General features: G+C 25.9%; 2 protein-coding genes and 1 non-coding gene across 3 annotated transcripts; 2 read left to right on the top strand and 1 right to left on the bottom strand.

Moving 5' to 3' along the window:
* The first annotated feature begins 2,678 nt into the window (after positions 1-2,678).
* LOC137821381 (protein neprosin) lies at positions 2,679-6,440 on the top strand. The gene is made up of 7 exons (XM_068625942.2): positions 2,679-2,879; positions 4,788-4,874; positions 4,982-5,224; positions 5,360-5,521; positions 5,598-5,651; positions 5,785-5,928; positions 6,013-6,440. The coding sequence occupies exons 1-7, from the start codon at positions 2,703-2,705 to the stop codon at positions 6,397-6,399; spliced, it is 1,254 nt and encodes a 417-aa protein (XP_068482043.1). The 5' UTR covers positions 2,679-2,702; the 3' UTR covers positions 6,400-6,440.
* A 5,942-nt stretch (positions 6,441-12,382) lies between these two features.
* Positions 12,383-15,632, top strand: LOC137821976 (protein neprosin). Its single transcript, XM_068626801.2, has 7 exons — positions 12,383-12,559; positions 13,810-13,896; positions 14,230-14,469; positions 14,589-14,750; positions 14,827-14,880; positions 14,979-15,122; positions 15,207-15,632. The coding sequence occupies exons 1-7, from the start codon at positions 12,383-12,385 to the stop codon at positions 15,591-15,593; spliced, it is 1,251 nt and encodes a 416-aa protein (XP_068482902.1). The 3' UTR covers positions 15,594-15,632.
* A 386-nt stretch (positions 15,633-16,018) lies between these two features.
* TRNAL-UAG (transfer RNA leucine (anticodon UAG)) lies at positions 16,019-16,098 on the bottom strand. The gene has a single exon. It is a non-coding gene; the product is annotated as a tRNA-Leu (tRNA).
* Between the last annotated feature and the right edge of the window lie 1,337 nt (positions 16,099-17,435).

Raw genomic sequence — 17,435 nt, 5'->3', positions numbered from 1 at the left:
ATTATTAAGACTTTAGATCATATTCCGTTAATATTTTAAAATATATATTTATATTATTAACCAAAACAATTTCTTCTATATTTTTAAGTCAAACATTTAGAAAAGAAGAATATTATTACCCCCAACTTAAATATTTTATTTAAAACTAAAACAAAAAAGTATCATTAACTTCCTAACAAACCTATAAAGAGGAAAACAAAATATTTTTCTGAAGCACGAAGAAAAAATTGTTATTATTACCGTAATAGTTTGCTTAAATAGAGAAATTTAAGATGGTAATTATTTTTTATAGAAATTGAGATGCTTTATCACAAACTATATTGTTTGAATAATCATTTAAAAAAAAGGTAAAATTCTATAATACTACAAGAAAAACATGAAATAGAAATTAATTTTAGATGTCAAAAATAATTAGTTGATATAGTAACTAAATTAGAGATCATTTTAAAAACTAAAAAAAAAAATTGATTTCTAAAATTAGTTTATATTATTATTGAATGGTTTATAAATTGGTATCTAATTAGTTACCAAAGTTTTAACTATCAATTATTTAGTTTATAAATTTTGCAGCAAAAACTTTTGTTGCTAATTAAATACCAATTTAGAAACCATTTAATAATAATATAAACTAATTTAAAAACCAAACAAATTTTAGTCTCTAAAATATCTCTAATTTAGTCACTATAACAACTAATTATTTTTTATCTCTAAAAATTTGTTTCTATTTCATGATTTTCTTACAGTGAAATTTTATTAGAGATTGAATAACTTAATTAATAATTTCAAATTTTACTAAAAAATAAGAATTTAAAATTCTTTATATCATTATCTACAAATCTTATTAACAAGTAAGTATCATGAATATTTATTATTAACGTTTTTATTATTATCAATTTGCTATATAAGAGGTATCAAACTCATGTCTTATAACACACAACATCTATGAGCACCACACAAGAAAAACTATACATAAAATTATGAATTTATGATATTTATTATTATTATTATGATTATTATTACTAATAGCAATAATAATTTTATATTATTTTTATAATTATAATTATTAATATTAATAATAATATTAATATTGTTATTATAGTTATTATTATTATGTAATAGTAATAATTATATTAATAATAATAATATTATTATTATTATTAATATTATTAATATAATAGTGTTAATAATAATATTAATAAAATAATAATATTATTAACAATATTAAGAATATCGATAATAGTATTATTAAATTTGTAGATAAAATAAATTTGAGTCACATTCACATACTCCAAGGTATATTATATAGTGAAATGAATTATGATAAATCACAACCTTGATCTCATTTTACTTTTGATCTCATTTAATATTAGCATATTTTTATTATGGAAACACTAACATCTCTTTCTTGAAATGTATGCTAACAATTATACATCTTTAATTAATGGGATCACAATCCAAGAATTTTGATAATTGATCTATATTCAATGATGGTCATTTCAAAGTCTTAGAATTATATCTCTTGTAAATTATGACAAACATTAATTATCCATTATCTTTTTATGAAGAAACCTTCCTCTCCTTCTCTATATAAATAAAACTTGTGAGAAAGAGAAAAACAATCAAGTAAGAAGAGCAACATAAAGAGTAAATGACAGAGTTGTTATCCATCATAGTGCTAGATTAAAATGCTAGAGAGAGATTAAATAGATATTGTATTTCATCATTGTTAGGTGAGATTAAGTGTTACCCTCAGAGTGAGAGAAACAAATATTATAATCATACTTTCATAGTGGAGACATTTTTTGAACTAGGTCCCATAGGTTTAGGGTGTTTAGGTCCCGTAGGTTTTTATTTCTTAAGTTGAAAAGGTGTTTCCACATTACAAATTCTCAATATCATTATTCTAATTTGCCCTATTTTCTTTTGTATGTTTATTGTTTCCATAAGTATCCATTTTGTACATATACGAAAGAGGAAGAATTAATTTTGATTTTTTCAACACTAATATATTTGTCTTCTCTCTCTATATATATAATGTATTAAAAAAAATATTCTTTTCTTATCATCAATATTAAGGTATGTACAGTTATTAAAATAATAATTATAATCTATAATAATAATAATAATAATAATAATTTAAATTGATATTTTTTTTAGAAATTACCTCTACTATAAAAAAAAAATTATTACTTTCATAATCACATACAATGTTTTAGACCATTTTCAATCTTTATCTAAAAGTAATCATTTCTTACTTATTTTACCAAAAAGAGAGCTAAATAAAAAGGAATATATTATTCCCAACACATCATAGATGTTAAGAATTTTTTTTTTCTAAAAATGATTAATTATTTATAATAATATATTAATATAAGTTCTAATTCATTTATTGTATTTTAATTTTTTGTTAATTTTAAAGATATAATTATTAAATATGAAATTAACGTAGTTTAAGACTTTAAAGATATAACATATAAACAGAAAACAAAATTGAATAAAAAAAAGGGATAAAGAGTAACCGTAATTTAAGGCGGTCAACTTTCATGCAATTATAATAAATAAATAGAATATCCGGAAGAGGTGTAAAAATACAAAATAACTAAGTTTATAATAAATACATCAATAAATGAGTCATTAATATTTTATATGTGTCAGACATTCACATATAAGTTGAAGATGTCTTGTGTGGGATAGCAGAAAAAATGGAGAGAAGACATGAAAGTGAAATGTGGAAGAGAAAAGGTGCAGTTTTGTTCCTTTGGGTTTTGTTTGCAGTGTGTATGAGATTGAATGTTGAAGCAAAATCATCATCAACTCTAGAAAGACAAATTGAAGCCAAATTGAAGAAACTCAACAAACCTGCTGTCAAAACCATCAAGGTTTGAAATCTCAACATTCTCTCACTCTTTTTATTACACTTTTTATTTACCTTATTTCAACCCTCTTTAAATCTTTATTTTCATAAACCAAATCACTAATGCTTCAAAATGTAACCATGTTGGAAGGAGGGTTAATTTCTCATCTTAAAGAGAAAATTATTGAATAGAATTTCTTTCAATTTGGTTGAAAAGTTCACTCTCAAATTCAAAATAAAATTATCCACTTGAATATGTAAAATAATTTAATTTTTTGAAAAATAAAAAATATTTTTATTCTATAGATATGTAAAATTCTCAGATAACCTTTCTTCTCTTTTTCCTATCCATTAAGATAATTTCAGTCATTCTGGTCCGTCCTCTAAAAAAAATTACTCTCTTTTTGTTTTTAATATAAAATAGTTTTTACATTCACAACAAATAATTAAATTTTAAAGTATATTATATATAAAATTTGTTTTTAATATTAATATTTTTCAAAATTTCTCTTCTCATTTTTTATTAATATAAAATACAAATACTTACAATATTTAATAAAATAAAAATAAAAATATAAAATTATATAAACATGATAAAAATATCTTATAAAAATATATGTCTGAGTACATGGCAAAGTAAAAAAACTTAATTATGTCATCTTCAATTGTTGAAGTCAAAGAATTTTTGCTAATTTTAAAATAAACTTCTAAGTGAGTACAAATAACGTACAACGCATTAAAATTATTTTTAATGTTCATTTGATTGTTTTATTGAAAAGTAATTGTTTTTTTAATACCTGACATTTAAAGTTTGGTTACAAAATTTAATTAACAAAATCATTAATATTTAATCAGTTTCTTAGTTTATTTTTAATAATATACTTATTATTATTTTTTTATATTTTTAACATAAAAATTAATCTGAATAATATACTTTCTATTTTTAATAAAACATTAATTCTTTTTATTACCATAAAATAATTTATATTGTATTTTTAAAATAAATTATTATTTTTTTCTTTAGTCGCAAAAGAGAAATATGATTTTTTTTTTTAACTTTTCAAAAAATAAAAATATAATTGATAAATTTACAATTAATATAGTTTTGAGCTTTACAAAAAATAAAATCTAAATAAAAATCTGACATCTAAAAGGAACATAATAAACATATTTTGGAAGCTTGATTATTGTATAAAGTATAAAGAACCTTTTGATGCTAATAAATATGAAAAAGTTAAGTAATTATATATTTGCGTCAATGTTTTTAGTGTTTATACCAAAAATAAAATAAAACTTTCTGTTTTATTTCATATATGACTATTTTCTTAAAACTTTAGTCCTTGTTAATTTTGTAGAGGAGTAAAATGGACACAAAATAATATCATAAGAATTATAACACATAACGGAAATACTTTAATAACAATTAGAAAGTACAAAATTTAAATGTAGAAATTAAAATGAAAAATTCCTACAGACGAAATATTTTTAACTTGAGATATAATTTCATATAGAGGTATAAAATAGATGTGATTAGTTATTTAATGTAGGTAGCTGGTAGTATTTACAAAAAATTATGATTAGTTAAAAAATTAATTAATTATTATTTATTTATTTAAATATTACTAAGTGGACTTTAAGTCTAATTCAACTCCATAAAATCAGTTTATAAGGTTGAAGTTTGCACTCATTTATATACAATAAATTGTCCTCATCTTTAATCGACGTGAGATCTATAGACGGTAAAATATCTCGTTATTTTTAGAAAATTTATTGTTATTTGAATATTTTTGCAACATGTTGTAAAAGATATCCTTCTGCCTTTAATATATAACACATTTGCAGTATATATGATATCTAATTGAAGCAATAGAAACAAATTAGAAAGGCTAATGAATGTGAATATAAAATTTATTATTATATTTTTTTTATGCAGAGCGAAGATGGAGATATTATTGATTGTGTCAATATCTACGATCAACCTGCTTTTGATCATCCGGCCTTAAAAAACCACACAATCCAGGTTTTTTTTTATATGGTCATCTAATTTTAAATGAGTAGTTTTGACATTCAAATTGGGATTATGTTCATGATTTATCTTACCTCAAATAAATACATTTGAGTTTGTAGATGATGCCTGATTATATGCTAAAATCTGAAGATTCAAGCACAGAAGATGATTCAGAGTCGAAGCTTTTCCAGACATGGCAAAAGAGTGGAAGTTGTCCAAAAGGAACCATTCCAATACGCAGAATTTCACGAGAAGACTTACTCAGAGCTGATTCTCTAGATAGCTTTGGTCGGAAATTCCCTCAACATTTTGAGAATTTAACAGCAGACGAAGGAAATCAATTTATTCCAGAAAATCGCTCGGTATTTGTCAATTAATATGCATAATTACGCATGTCATGTGTTGTGAAGACACACATGTGACCATTTTGTATTTGGTGAGGCTAACTAACTTAATAAATGCAACAAAAACATTGTTTGAATGTTATGGTGATGCAGTCAGCATATCTTGTGACAATGGGATTCAATTATATTGGCGCACAAGCAGAAATCAACGTTTGGAATCCAAAGGTTCCCGAGCCAGACGAGTTCACCACAGCTCAAATATGGCTAAAAAACAACAACAATCCCTATTTTGAAAGCGTGGAATCAGGGTGGATGGTTAGTCTCCCTCACAAAACTTATTAATAATAACTATAACACATATCATTAATACTTCTTCACTGTTATGATTCAGGTGAATCCCAAGTTACTTGGTGATGATGCCACCAGGTTTTTTGCCTATTGGACAGTAAGAATATATACTCATTTATTGATCCAAATAAAAGTTATTTTGTTCATTGATCTTAGTTTACTTATCACTTAAAATACGAAGGAAAAGGTCAAACATTGGTTTAATTTTGCTCTGGTGGATTGTGGTGCAGAGGGATTCATACAGGTCAACAGGTTGTTTTAATCTTAATTGTCCAGGATTTGTGCAAACAGGGCAGGTAGTGCTTGGTGGTAAAATAGAACCTATATCATCACATTGGGGCCCACAATATGACATTAACGTTGGAATGTTCTTGGTAAAAAAATGTTGAAAAATGTTATTATTATTATTATTGTCTTAAAATTGATAGTAAAAGATTAACGTGATATGCATGATGTAGGATCCAAACACAGGAAATTGGTATTTGAAACTGAGCAACAATATCCCTGTAGGTTATTGGCCGGCTGAGATATTGAGTTCTTTGAGACACAGTGCGATATTGGTTGAATGGGGGGGACAAGTGGCAAGTAGCAATATAAAAAAGGAAACTCCTCACACAAGAACCCAAATGGGTAGTGGAGAGTTTGCAAGTGGACGATTTAAGGATGCATGCTTTATGCGTAAGATCAGGATTATGGATTATTCACTTCAATTAAAGTATCCTAGTTATGTGAGTGCAATGGCTGATGAGCCCTATTGCTATAGCTCCCTTAATGATGTCAAATATGGGGCTGATCCTATCTTTTATTTTGGAGGCCCTGGACAAAGGCCACCCTATTGTCCTTGATCAATTTCCCTTGCATTATCAATAAATATACTTAATTATAATACCTCAAAATGTGTTTCAGATCACTACAAAGTGATTAGAGTATTAATTGTTATTAAATACGTATTTTGGTCTGCGTGAGATCAACTTATTTATAGAGTGGAGTTGAAGTTTGGAGGTGCTACTCTTGATTAGCATGATTATTGTTTTTAATTCCGTGTTAGTTCTGACATAATACATTACACAACACTTTTGATTTAGATATTAGGCATGTGGTTATACTATGTGTCAAAGCGTGTACGATGGTATATATCTGGGTGTGTGCCCTTCGATCATACATTACATATAATAGTAAGTTATCTTGTTGGAAGATTTTTTTTATTCAACTTTGAATTGTATTGTGAGACTACTCTCTCTTTATATGTTCTTTCTCGATTTTTCACTTTGTCTTGTACTTCTTCAATAAGATCAAATTCTACTCTAAAAAATTCTCGTTTAAGGTTAGGTAAAAAATGCCTCAACATATAAGTTGTTCCCTTATCTCGACTAATATAATCATGACATCGATTTCATATATTAAGTTGTAAGATGATTCTCCTCTTGCACTTTAGTTGTACAATGACAAGCCCATCTCCTCCATTCATTTCCCCTTTACAATTCCCAAACATCTTTTTAGCTCTTCCATAATGACCGTATTTGTAACTTTGGCTTGTCCATTTGTTTCAGAGCAAATGAATTAGTTACATGTCGAATGTCAATTCTCTTGTAAAATTCTCCAAATTTTTTGTTTATTTGTTGTTTGTCATTATCTATGATGATGTTAAGTTGGAATACTATATTTTTCACAATATTTTTCACACAAAGCTCTGAACTTGTTTTGTCTTATCTTTAACAAGAATTTGATTTCAATCAACTTTGTAAAATAGTTTACGAAGATAAAGATAAATCTACATTATCTTTTTGTCAGTGAAAATGATCTCACAATATCCATCCACGATATAAAAAATAACTAATAACATAATATGACGAAGTTATAAAAAAAAAAAAGAGTAAATCATGTTTAACATTTATTTTCATTTTTTCACAAATTCAACACAAACTTTTGGTAGAGAAAGCCATTAGTACCTCCTTAAACTATATAAGCTGCCATCACCCTTCCATCGGAGTGTAGTCTACATGTTGTGATGTAGTTAATTCATGATGTACTTGATTTGAAATTCAAAGACACTGTACTTATGCTTATAGAAATTGTTCCCTACTAGTGGAAAGCCAAAAAATAATCCTTTTAACAATAATTTTGTTATTATCTTTTGTTTCTTAACATTCGACGACCCTAAAGATTTAACTTTACAAACTAAAAGAAAATAACTTTCATAATTTTCAAATAAAGCTTAGTTTATTTCTAATAATATCCTAGTTGAAGGCCCTTTTAACGATTATTTTGTTATCGTGGATAATTCTATTACTTTATTTATAAAAATAGTGATGGTTTATAAAAAATGTCATCATACACTTCCTTTGTTTCTTAATATGTGACTTCTAAGGTTTAAATTTACGAACCAATAAAAGCATTAGCTTCTGTAATTTTTAATAAGTTTTATAATTTATTTCCAATGATACCCTTATCATTTTTGCTCGTAAAATCGCTCAAAATAACAATTTTTCTTTCCCACAATGAAGTGTCAATTTTTCTTTTCTTTTCGTAGAATAACTTATATTCCACCTTTGTAATAAAATATAATTTTCTCTCTCTTCTCCAAAGAAGAATCTCTCAAATAGGGTATTTGAAGCATTTTTTTTTTCTTATTTTCAATGAAAATAAGCTTCCCTCTATATTTTTTAATCCTAAAATTTTGACCTACAATTTTTTTGATTTGAAACATTATGAGATGATTTTTACTTCCCATAAAACAAATTAATATCATTAATAATTTCACTCTATATATGTTGTATATTAACTTCAAAAAAATACTAATACGTGAAAATAACTACAAAGGATAGATTTTCATCATCTAATATTTAAATGTTAAAATCTTGTGGCATTTGTTTGAGGTGTGTTAGCAGACAACATATGCAGATTTAAAATGTCTTATTATCTTGGATATTTTTTTAATGTTATTCTGTACAATAAAATGAATCATCTAAAAATATTATTGAGCTTGCTACTATAATGGTGAAATCATTTGAAAATTTTTATTTAATAAAATTCAATGTATATTAATGTTTCAATAAATAAAAAATTCCACATGTTGACAAGGAGAGACTAGAAATGGAAGGAGAGTTACTCATTGATTAAGTGCAATTCAATATTATTTCAAGAAGTTTTAAATTATTTAAGATACACAAAATCATTAAATAAAAACTAATTTTAGAGACCAAAATAATTAGTTACTAGTTGATTAAATTAGAGATTATTTTATAAATTAAAAAAAACTATTGATATATAAAGTAGTTTCTATTATTAATAAAAAATTATAAAATGATTTTTAAATTGGTCTCATCATTAGCTACCAAGGTTTTAGCTACTTACTATTCTATATTCTAACTTAATCTCTATTAGTCTTTTAGAAACCAATTTAAAATCTAAAACATTGGTAACTAAAACTTAGGTAGCTAATTTAAATACAAATTTATAAACTATTTTATAAATTTTTATTAATAATAAAAATCATTTTAGATATGAATAATTTTTTAGTATCTAATTTAGTGATTAATTATTTTTTATCTCTAAACTTAGTTAATATTTAATGATTATCTTATAATTATACGAATGTGTGATTGTATATCAAATGTTAGAGCAATCCAGTTTTATTTCAGTAATTTGATAATATTCAAAGTTGATAAAAATATAAATTGAGCTAACAAATGTGAATAGTATTACTTATGCATAATTGTGTATTTACAATTCAATATTCTTATTATATATCGGGTTTTAAATCCCATTTACATATAAATAAATGTAAATTGTACGTGGAAATTAGAATGCTAGACTCCAAAAATAGGCAAAATTCAAAATTTATGTAAAATTCAAATTAATTTTATAAAATTTTCATTGAAATTTTGGAAGATAAGTTTTAAACATACTCCAACAAAAATTTAATTCTTCATCATCATTATCATTTTTTTTTTTGAAATTATTTAAACTTTAAGTTTTTTAGAAACTTAGCAAATGCACCAGAATGATCTATCTTTATTCATAGGTTCCAATGCCTTTTATAGAAAATACATAAAAACTGTAAAACGAAAATAAAGGACACGACTCAACTAACTCCATTAATAACAAGAAAATAGCAAAGAGGAATTGACCTGTTCTAACCCTGGAGAATAGGTCTTTATTGAAATAATCTAAAAACTTGTTCAACATTCCTTCCCTTGAACTGAACTCAATCAAAGGAGGGAATGTTGAACAAGTTTTTAGATTATTTCAATAAAGACCTATTTTTCAGGGTTAGAACATAGGTCAATTTTTGTTTGCTATTTTCTTGTTATTAGTGGAGGTAGCTGAGTCGTGTCCTTTATTTTCGTTTTGTTTTGACTACGATACCAAATGTAAACTTTAAGTTTCAGAGACTTGGCAAATGCACCAGAATCATCTATCTTTATTCACAGGTTCCAATGCCTTTTATAGAAAATACATGAAAACTGCAAAACGATAATAAAGGATACGACTCAACTAGCTCCACTAATAACAAGAAAATAACAAACAGAAATTGATCTGTTCTAACCGTGAAGAATGGGTCTTTATTGAAATAATCTAAAAACTTGTTCAACAAATTCTTCTTCGTCATTATTTCTATGTTTTAAAATATTTGAATTCTTCATCATCATTACTTCTATGTTTTAAAATATTTGAATAATAAAGTATGAAGTATTCTTTTTTAGATTTGAGTTTCAATTAAAAAATAAAATGATAATATTCATAATTGTAATAATTTTTAGATGGAAAATTATGAGTATATGTAAAAATTAATTTTTCTTACACAGAAATAAATTATTCAAATATTCATAATTTTAAAAAATAAAATATAAATAATTTTTCATTACATTTAAATAATATTAATAGTTTTATAATAAATTATGAAAATAATAATAATTATTGTATAATTTTTTTATTACATATAACTATATATTTTTTTATATTATAACTTTATTTTATTATTATGTAGTGTTTAATAATTTTATTTATTTTCTTTTAATATTTTTGAAAAATATTTTATTCTTATTACATAATATTATATTATAAAATAGAATATACGGTATATATAATAAGATTAACAACAATAATTAAAATTAATTAATATTAATTAAAATTAATTACCATTAATTATGAATCGATTCTGACTTTATATAAACCGGTTTTATAATTCCACACAATAACTTTCTAGATCGATTGTCAATTTATAATCCCACACAGTAACTCTTTCTAAATCATTTTATAATCCCACACAACAACTCTTTCTAAATCATTTTATAATCTCACACAGTAATTCTGTCTAAATCATGGATTATTCCATCAACCAAAAGTTAAATAAGATTTGATTCTCCCTTGGAAAATTGTGATGCATGTACATGTTAGGATAAGGATATCAACGTAACGTATGCTCCTACGTATAATCCTCTTAAATCCAAGCATTTGTTTGAAGATAACAATTTGCTACTTACTCGCTACTCCATCCATATAGACACCTTCAAAACAGTGGACACAAACAACATAGTTACCTATTTGTCTATCCTCACTCCAACCTAATCTCTGAAAGAAAACAAAGCATAAAGAATCAACATCTTAAATAACTTTGTGAGAATCTTTAACTTGGTTCATCCTCTTATAAACTTTATCAGAGTCATCTTGATTATATGATACAAATGTCCCTTGAGCAATTTTCAAAATAATTTTTAACTTTATTTTATCTTCTTACAATGTCATTTTATTTGCTATGGAAAGAGTGTTCAACTTTTAATATTATATTATGTAAGTGCCAATATAACATTTTTTTTTGAGATACTACAACCATTTTTTAGTTGAACTTTTACTTAATCTTTAACGTTTTTTTTTTCTTTTAACATATTTCTTTTTGAATTAGATTTATAAATTTAACTTTTTAGATAAAATAGATTTGAGTGAGATCCACTTACTCTAAGAGTATAGTGAAATGAATTATGCTTAATCACAACCTTCTATCCCATTTTACATTAGCATATCTCTATTATGGAAACATTATCTCTCTCTCCCTCTATCTCTCTTTTGAAATGTATATCAACAACTAATATAATTGTCTTTTCTCTATATTAATATATATATATATATAAAATAAATAAAATGTATTGAAGAAAATTATTATTTCTTGTCATCAATATTTAAGGTATATACAATTATTAAATAATAATTATAATCTATAACACTAATAATAATAATAAAATTTAAACTGATGTGTTTTTTTAGAAATTACCCTCTACTATAAATTTTTTTATTACTTTCCTAATCACGTACAATGTTTTAGTATGACCATTTTCAATCCTTATCTAAAAAAAACATTTTTTACTTATTTTACCCAAAAAAAGAGCTAAATAAAAAGTAATGTATTATCCCAACACTTCATAGATGTTAATAAAAAAAAACATATTTCTAAAAGCAATTAATTATTTATAATATTATATTAATATAGTTAATATAAGTTTTAATTCATTTATTATATTTCTTTTAAATTTTAATGATAAAATATAATTAGTAAACTAAAAAACTAATGGAGTTTTAGACTTTAAACATATAACTTATAAACAGAAAAAAAAATTGAATAAAAAAAGGGGAAGAATAACCTTAATTTAAGGCAGTCAACTTTTTCTGATGCAATTACAATAAATAAGTAGGATTAGAGGAAGAGGTATACAAATACAAAAAAAAAGCTAACTTTATAATAAATACATCAATAAATGAGTCATTAATATTTATATGTGACAGGTATGCAAATATAAGTTAAAGAGGTCTCTTTGTGAGATAGCAGAAAAAATGGAGAGAAGACATGAAACTGAAATGTGGAAAAGAAAGGGTACAGTTTTGTTCCTTTGGGTATTTTTTGCAGTGTGTATGAGATTGAATGTTGAAGCAAAGTCATCATCAACTCTAGAAACACAAATTGAAGCAAAATTGAAGCAACTCAACAAGCCTGCTGTCAAAACCATCAAGGTTTGCAATCTCAACATTGTGTCACTCTTTTTATATCACATTTTACCTTATTTCAATGCTCTTTAAATCTTTATTTTCATAAACCAAATCACTAATGCTTCAAGATGTAACCATGTTGGAAGGAGAGTTAATTTTTCATCTTAAAAGAGAAAATATATCGAATAGAATTTCTTTAAATTTCATTGAAAACTTCATTGTCAAAATTCAGAATAAAATTATCCAATTGAATATGTAAAATAATTTATTTTTTGAAAAAATAAAATAAAAATATTTATTCTATAGATATTTAAAATTCTCAAATAACCTTTCTTCTCTTTTTTTCATACATATTATGTTAGTCCCTCAGAATATCTTTCTTCAACAAAATGACTCTCTTCTTTATTTACTATAAAATTCTTCTTACACAGTCTTTAAAGTCAAAGAGACTTTGCTAATTTTTTTTAAAAAAATTCTAAGTGAATAGAATAACGTCCAACACTAATATTATTTTTAACATTCATTTGTTTTTTTTTTTTTTTTATAGAAAGTACTTGTGTTGTTAATTCCTGACTTTACAGTTTGGTTACGCAAATTAATTAATAAAATTATTAAGTTTTAATTTTTAATCAATTTCTTATTTTTTTAATAATATATTGACATCTTTTAACATAAAAATTACTCTGAATAATATATTTTCCATCTGCAATAAAGTATTTTTTTTTCTATTACCATAACATAGTTTATATTTAATTTTAAAATAAACTATTGATTTTTCTCTTTTTTTCATAAAAGAGAAATATGAAAAAAATATTGTTTACATTTTGCAAATATAAAAGTATAATCGATAATCAATATAATTTTGAGCTTTACAAACAATAAAATTTAAATAAAAAACTAACGACTAAAAGGAACATAATAAATATATTTTGAGAACTTTACTATTGTATAACCTATAAGAATTAAAACATAAAAAAAAAATTAATAATGATTAGAATGTAAAAATTTTAAAATAGATAGTTCGTACAAGAGACGAAATACTAAGCAAAATATCTTTTTTTTCTCGAAATCCAATTTGATATAGAGGTATAAAATATGTGTAATTAATGATTTTATGTAGGTAGCTGCTAGTCTTTGCAAAAAAAAAAATGATTAGTTGGAAAATCAATCAGTTATTATTTATTTGTATAGAGTCTGAAATATCTCATTCAGCATTTCATTTCTAAAAATCTAATTCCATGTTATTTCAATTTTTGTATTTTTGTTTGATGCAGAGTGAAGATGGCGACATTATTGATTGTGTGAACATTTATGACCAACCTGCTTTTGATCATCCGGCTTTAAAGAATCACACTATCAAGGTCTTCTTACTCTTTGATAATTTTTATGATGAAAAATGATAATTGGTAGATAAAAATTGGCACTCAAACAACCACATATTTAACTACAATTTTATGGCATTCTTTTCATTAAAAATCACATAAAATTTATAATCAAATACACAATTTAAATATTTAATATTTCAATTTTATAACTATGATGAAACATCCTCCTTTATTAAGGTAACTACTATATTAATAACTTCATGTGTACACATCTACCTCTATTGTTGGGTTTGGAAGTAATGATCACAATTTGATACTATTATTCCAATTATGAGTAAGTAATTTGTATCCAACGATTGGATTGTGCAGATGATGCCGAATTATTTGCTAGAATTGAAAAAATCAAGCACAGAAGAAGGTTTGAAGTCAGAGATATTTCAGACATGGCAGAAAAGTGGAAGCTGTCCAAAAGGAACCATCCCTATTCGCAGAATTGTAAGGGAAGATTTACTCAGAGCTGCTTCTCTGGACAACTTTGGCCGGAAACCCCCACATCAATATGAGAATTCAACAGACCAAGCAAACGGATATGTTCCCGAAAATCGCTCGGTAATGATCTCAATCAATCACTATCTTCTGCAATTATATGTGACCATTTTTTATTTGATAAATGCAGCATAGATTTTAGTAATAGATAGAATTGATGGTAAGGTGACATGGTGATGCAGTCAGCATATCTTTTGACAGTGGGATACAACTATATTGGTGCACAAGCAGACATCAACCTTTGGAATCCAAAGGTTGCTCAAACAAACGACTTCACCACAGCACAGATTTGGCTTAAGAACAACAATGGCCCCTATTTTGAAAGCGTTGAATCAGGATGGACGGTCAGTTCCCTTCACAAACTATATTGCATCACTAAATAACACACATCACTAAAGCTTCCTTGTTATTACGATTTAGGTGAATCCCAAACTATATGGTGACGGAGCCACTCGATTTTTTGCCTATTGGACAGTAAGTATATATATTCATTTATCATTGATGAAGTATGAAGGAGAGAATCAAACATTGGTGTAATTTTGGAGTGTTGACTTGGTGGCTATGTGGTGCAGAGGGATTCATACAGGTCAACCGGTTGCTTCGATCTTACTTGTTCAGGATTTGTGCAAACTGGGCAAGTAGTGCTTGGTGGTACCATAGGACCTATATCATCATTTTATGGACAACAGTATGATATTAACGTTGGAATGTTTCTGGTAAAATAATGTTAAAATGTGGTATTGAATTATCAGTACGTTAACTTTGATAGTAAGAAGATTAACATGGTGTGTATGATGTAGGAACCAAACTCGGGAAATTGGTATCTGAAATTGAAGAACAATATCGCTATTGGTTATTGGCCGGCTGAAATAATGGGGTCACTAAGACACAGTGCGATAGCGGTTCAGTGGGGGGGACAAGTATCAAGCATGAATGTAGGAAAGAAAACCCCTCACACAAGTACACAAATGGGTAGTGGAGAGTTCGCAAATGGTCGATTTCAACAGTCATGCTTCATGCGGAACATAAGGATTGTGGATTATTCGCTTCAACTTAAATATCCCAGAGATGTAACTCCAATGACTCAAGAACCCTTTTGTTACACCGCCGTCAATGATGCCAGACCTGGGATCGAACCTGAGTTTTATTTTGGAGGTCCCGGAAGAGACCTACCCCATTGTCCCTGATCCACATATAATAATAATTACTGCATGAATCTTTCAAATGACTCTGTGTACTTTATAAATAAGTTTGTGTGTTAACCCAATGAAAATACTTTTTGAGCGCATACATTCATACTCATTTCTCTTTTCCTTACTTGATTTTGCCATTGTGTTTGTTCTATATTGAAAGAGAACCAATTCATTACAGATCCTTTAAACTATTGTTAAACTTAACATAAAATAAATAGAATTGTTATGTCAAACAATTACAATGAAAATTGTGAGTAAGCTTTAAAGGCCTTCTACCTCTATCTCTGCAACTTAATGTGAATTTAAAATAGTTGTTAATTATGTTAAAATTCTAATTAAAGAAATTAATCCCTAAAATTTTAATTGCAAAATCATTAAACTAACGAGCAAGATGTTTCATTTTTTATCAGAAAAAAAAATGACAGCTGTGGGATTTGAACCCACGCCCTTTCGGACCAGAGCCTAAATCTGGCGCCTTAGACCACTCGGCCAAACTGTCAGATGAAAAATTAATCAAAGAAATATAATTAGATAGAACTTTTGTGTTATACTAATGTAGTGGCTATGAGTATAAACTGGAGCCTTGATGTTGGGCTACGTTCATTGTTGGAAGTTGCTCCTCTTGTGGGCTACTCCGATCTCGAGACCCCAATTTCAGCAACTTTATTTAGTATTTGTTTTCAAATGCATCAAAATTATTCGGTTTTAGTTCATTCAATTTTTTTCAATTCTTCTTTTTGGTACTCAGAATGCATTGGGTCGGGTCATTGACTCTATAAATAAAACAGTAGATAAACAAAAACTTGATTAAAAGTTATAGCACTGCATAATTATACAACATAAAAATTAATTTCCAAAATTTGATTTAGATTTTACTGTTTAAATCCAATACGAACCAATATCAATTGTTTTATGTTTTAGACTACAAGGTTGAATGACCTTAAACCTAGAACATTGATTAGTTCAAAATAAGTGCATCCTTGGTTTATGTATAAAAAATGATCTTTTTTTTTTACCTCCTCTCCTCTGATATATATTAATAAAATCTAACCTATTTTCTCTGATTCTGTATTGATGATCGTACAATAATACCTTCTTCTAAAACCAATGATAAAAAAACCTAAATAGATGGTGAATTACGACTAGTTATTTATTAGATTTGTAGTCAATAACACTTTAACTATATCAGTAAACTCTAGAAAAATACCCTTACTTACAGAGTATGTTTTGCAGAGAATTTTAAACTATAATTTTTTTTATTAGTTAAAATGCTATTTACCATATTAATAGTTTTTTAGTGGGCCGAATTATTAGTTCGGTAAATAAATTTACTTTAGTAGCTTGTAATATTAGCTCAACTAATGTTTCAAGTGGCGCTTTAAGCAATGTTGACTGGATAATAGTATGGCAGCGAGCACACCCACCACACCCCAAGTTACAAACTGTTTCTTCCTACACCTCCATACAAAATTTTTTAATACACTTTTTTATCTTTATTGTGTCACTCTCATATTTTGGATTACATAGTCTGAAAATTAATATTAGATTTGAAAATAGTTTATGAATTATGTAATTTGGAATATATTTTTAAAAATTATATTTTGGACTATATAATTTGAAAGTCTGGATTTTAGAGTAGTTTTCAGATTATGTAATTCATACACTCATTTGAAAAAAAGCTTATGAATTACACAATCCGAAAGTTAATTTAGACTTCTGGATTATGTAATTCGAAAACTAATCATACATCTGAAAAAATGATTTCAGATTACATAATCCAAAACCTAATTACGAATTTGAAAAAATACTTCAGGATTACGTAATCTGAAATATTAA

Source organism: Phaseolus vulgaris, chromosome 9 (assembly GCF_051622355.1).
Source record: "Phaseolus vulgaris cultivar YP4 chromosome 9, ASM5162235v1, whole genome shotgun sequence".
Lineage (NCBI taxonomy): Eukaryota > Viridiplantae > Streptophyta > Magnoliopsida > Fabales > Fabaceae > Phaseolus > Phaseolus vulgaris.
This window is presented reverse-complemented; position numbering and strand designations above follow the sequence as displayed.

Coding starts and splice junctions, on each gene's coding strand:
- LOC137821381 (XM_068625942.2), top strand. CDS start 2,703: ATGGAGAGAAGACATGAAAGTGAAATGTGGAAGAGAAAAGGTGCAGTT. Junction 4,875..4,981: donor TAAAAAACCACACAATCCAG/GTTTTTTTTTAT, acceptor TTGAGTTTGTAG/ATGATGCCTGATTATATGCT. Junction 5,652..5,784: donor GGTTTTTTGCCTATTGGACA/GTAAGAATATAT, acceptor ATTGTGGTGCAG/AGGGATTCATACAGGTCAAC.
- LOC137821976 (XM_068626801.2), top strand. CDS start 12,383: ATGGAGAGAAGACATGAAACTGAAATGTGGAAAAGAAAGGGTACAGTT. Junction 14,470..14,588: donor ATGTTCCCGAAAATCGCTCG/GTAATGATCTCA, acceptor ATGGTGATGCAG/TCAGCATATCTTTTGACAGT. Junction 14,881..14,978: donor GATTTTTTGCCTATTGGACA/GTAAGTATATAT, acceptor TATGTGGTGCAG/AGGGATTCATACAGGTCAAC.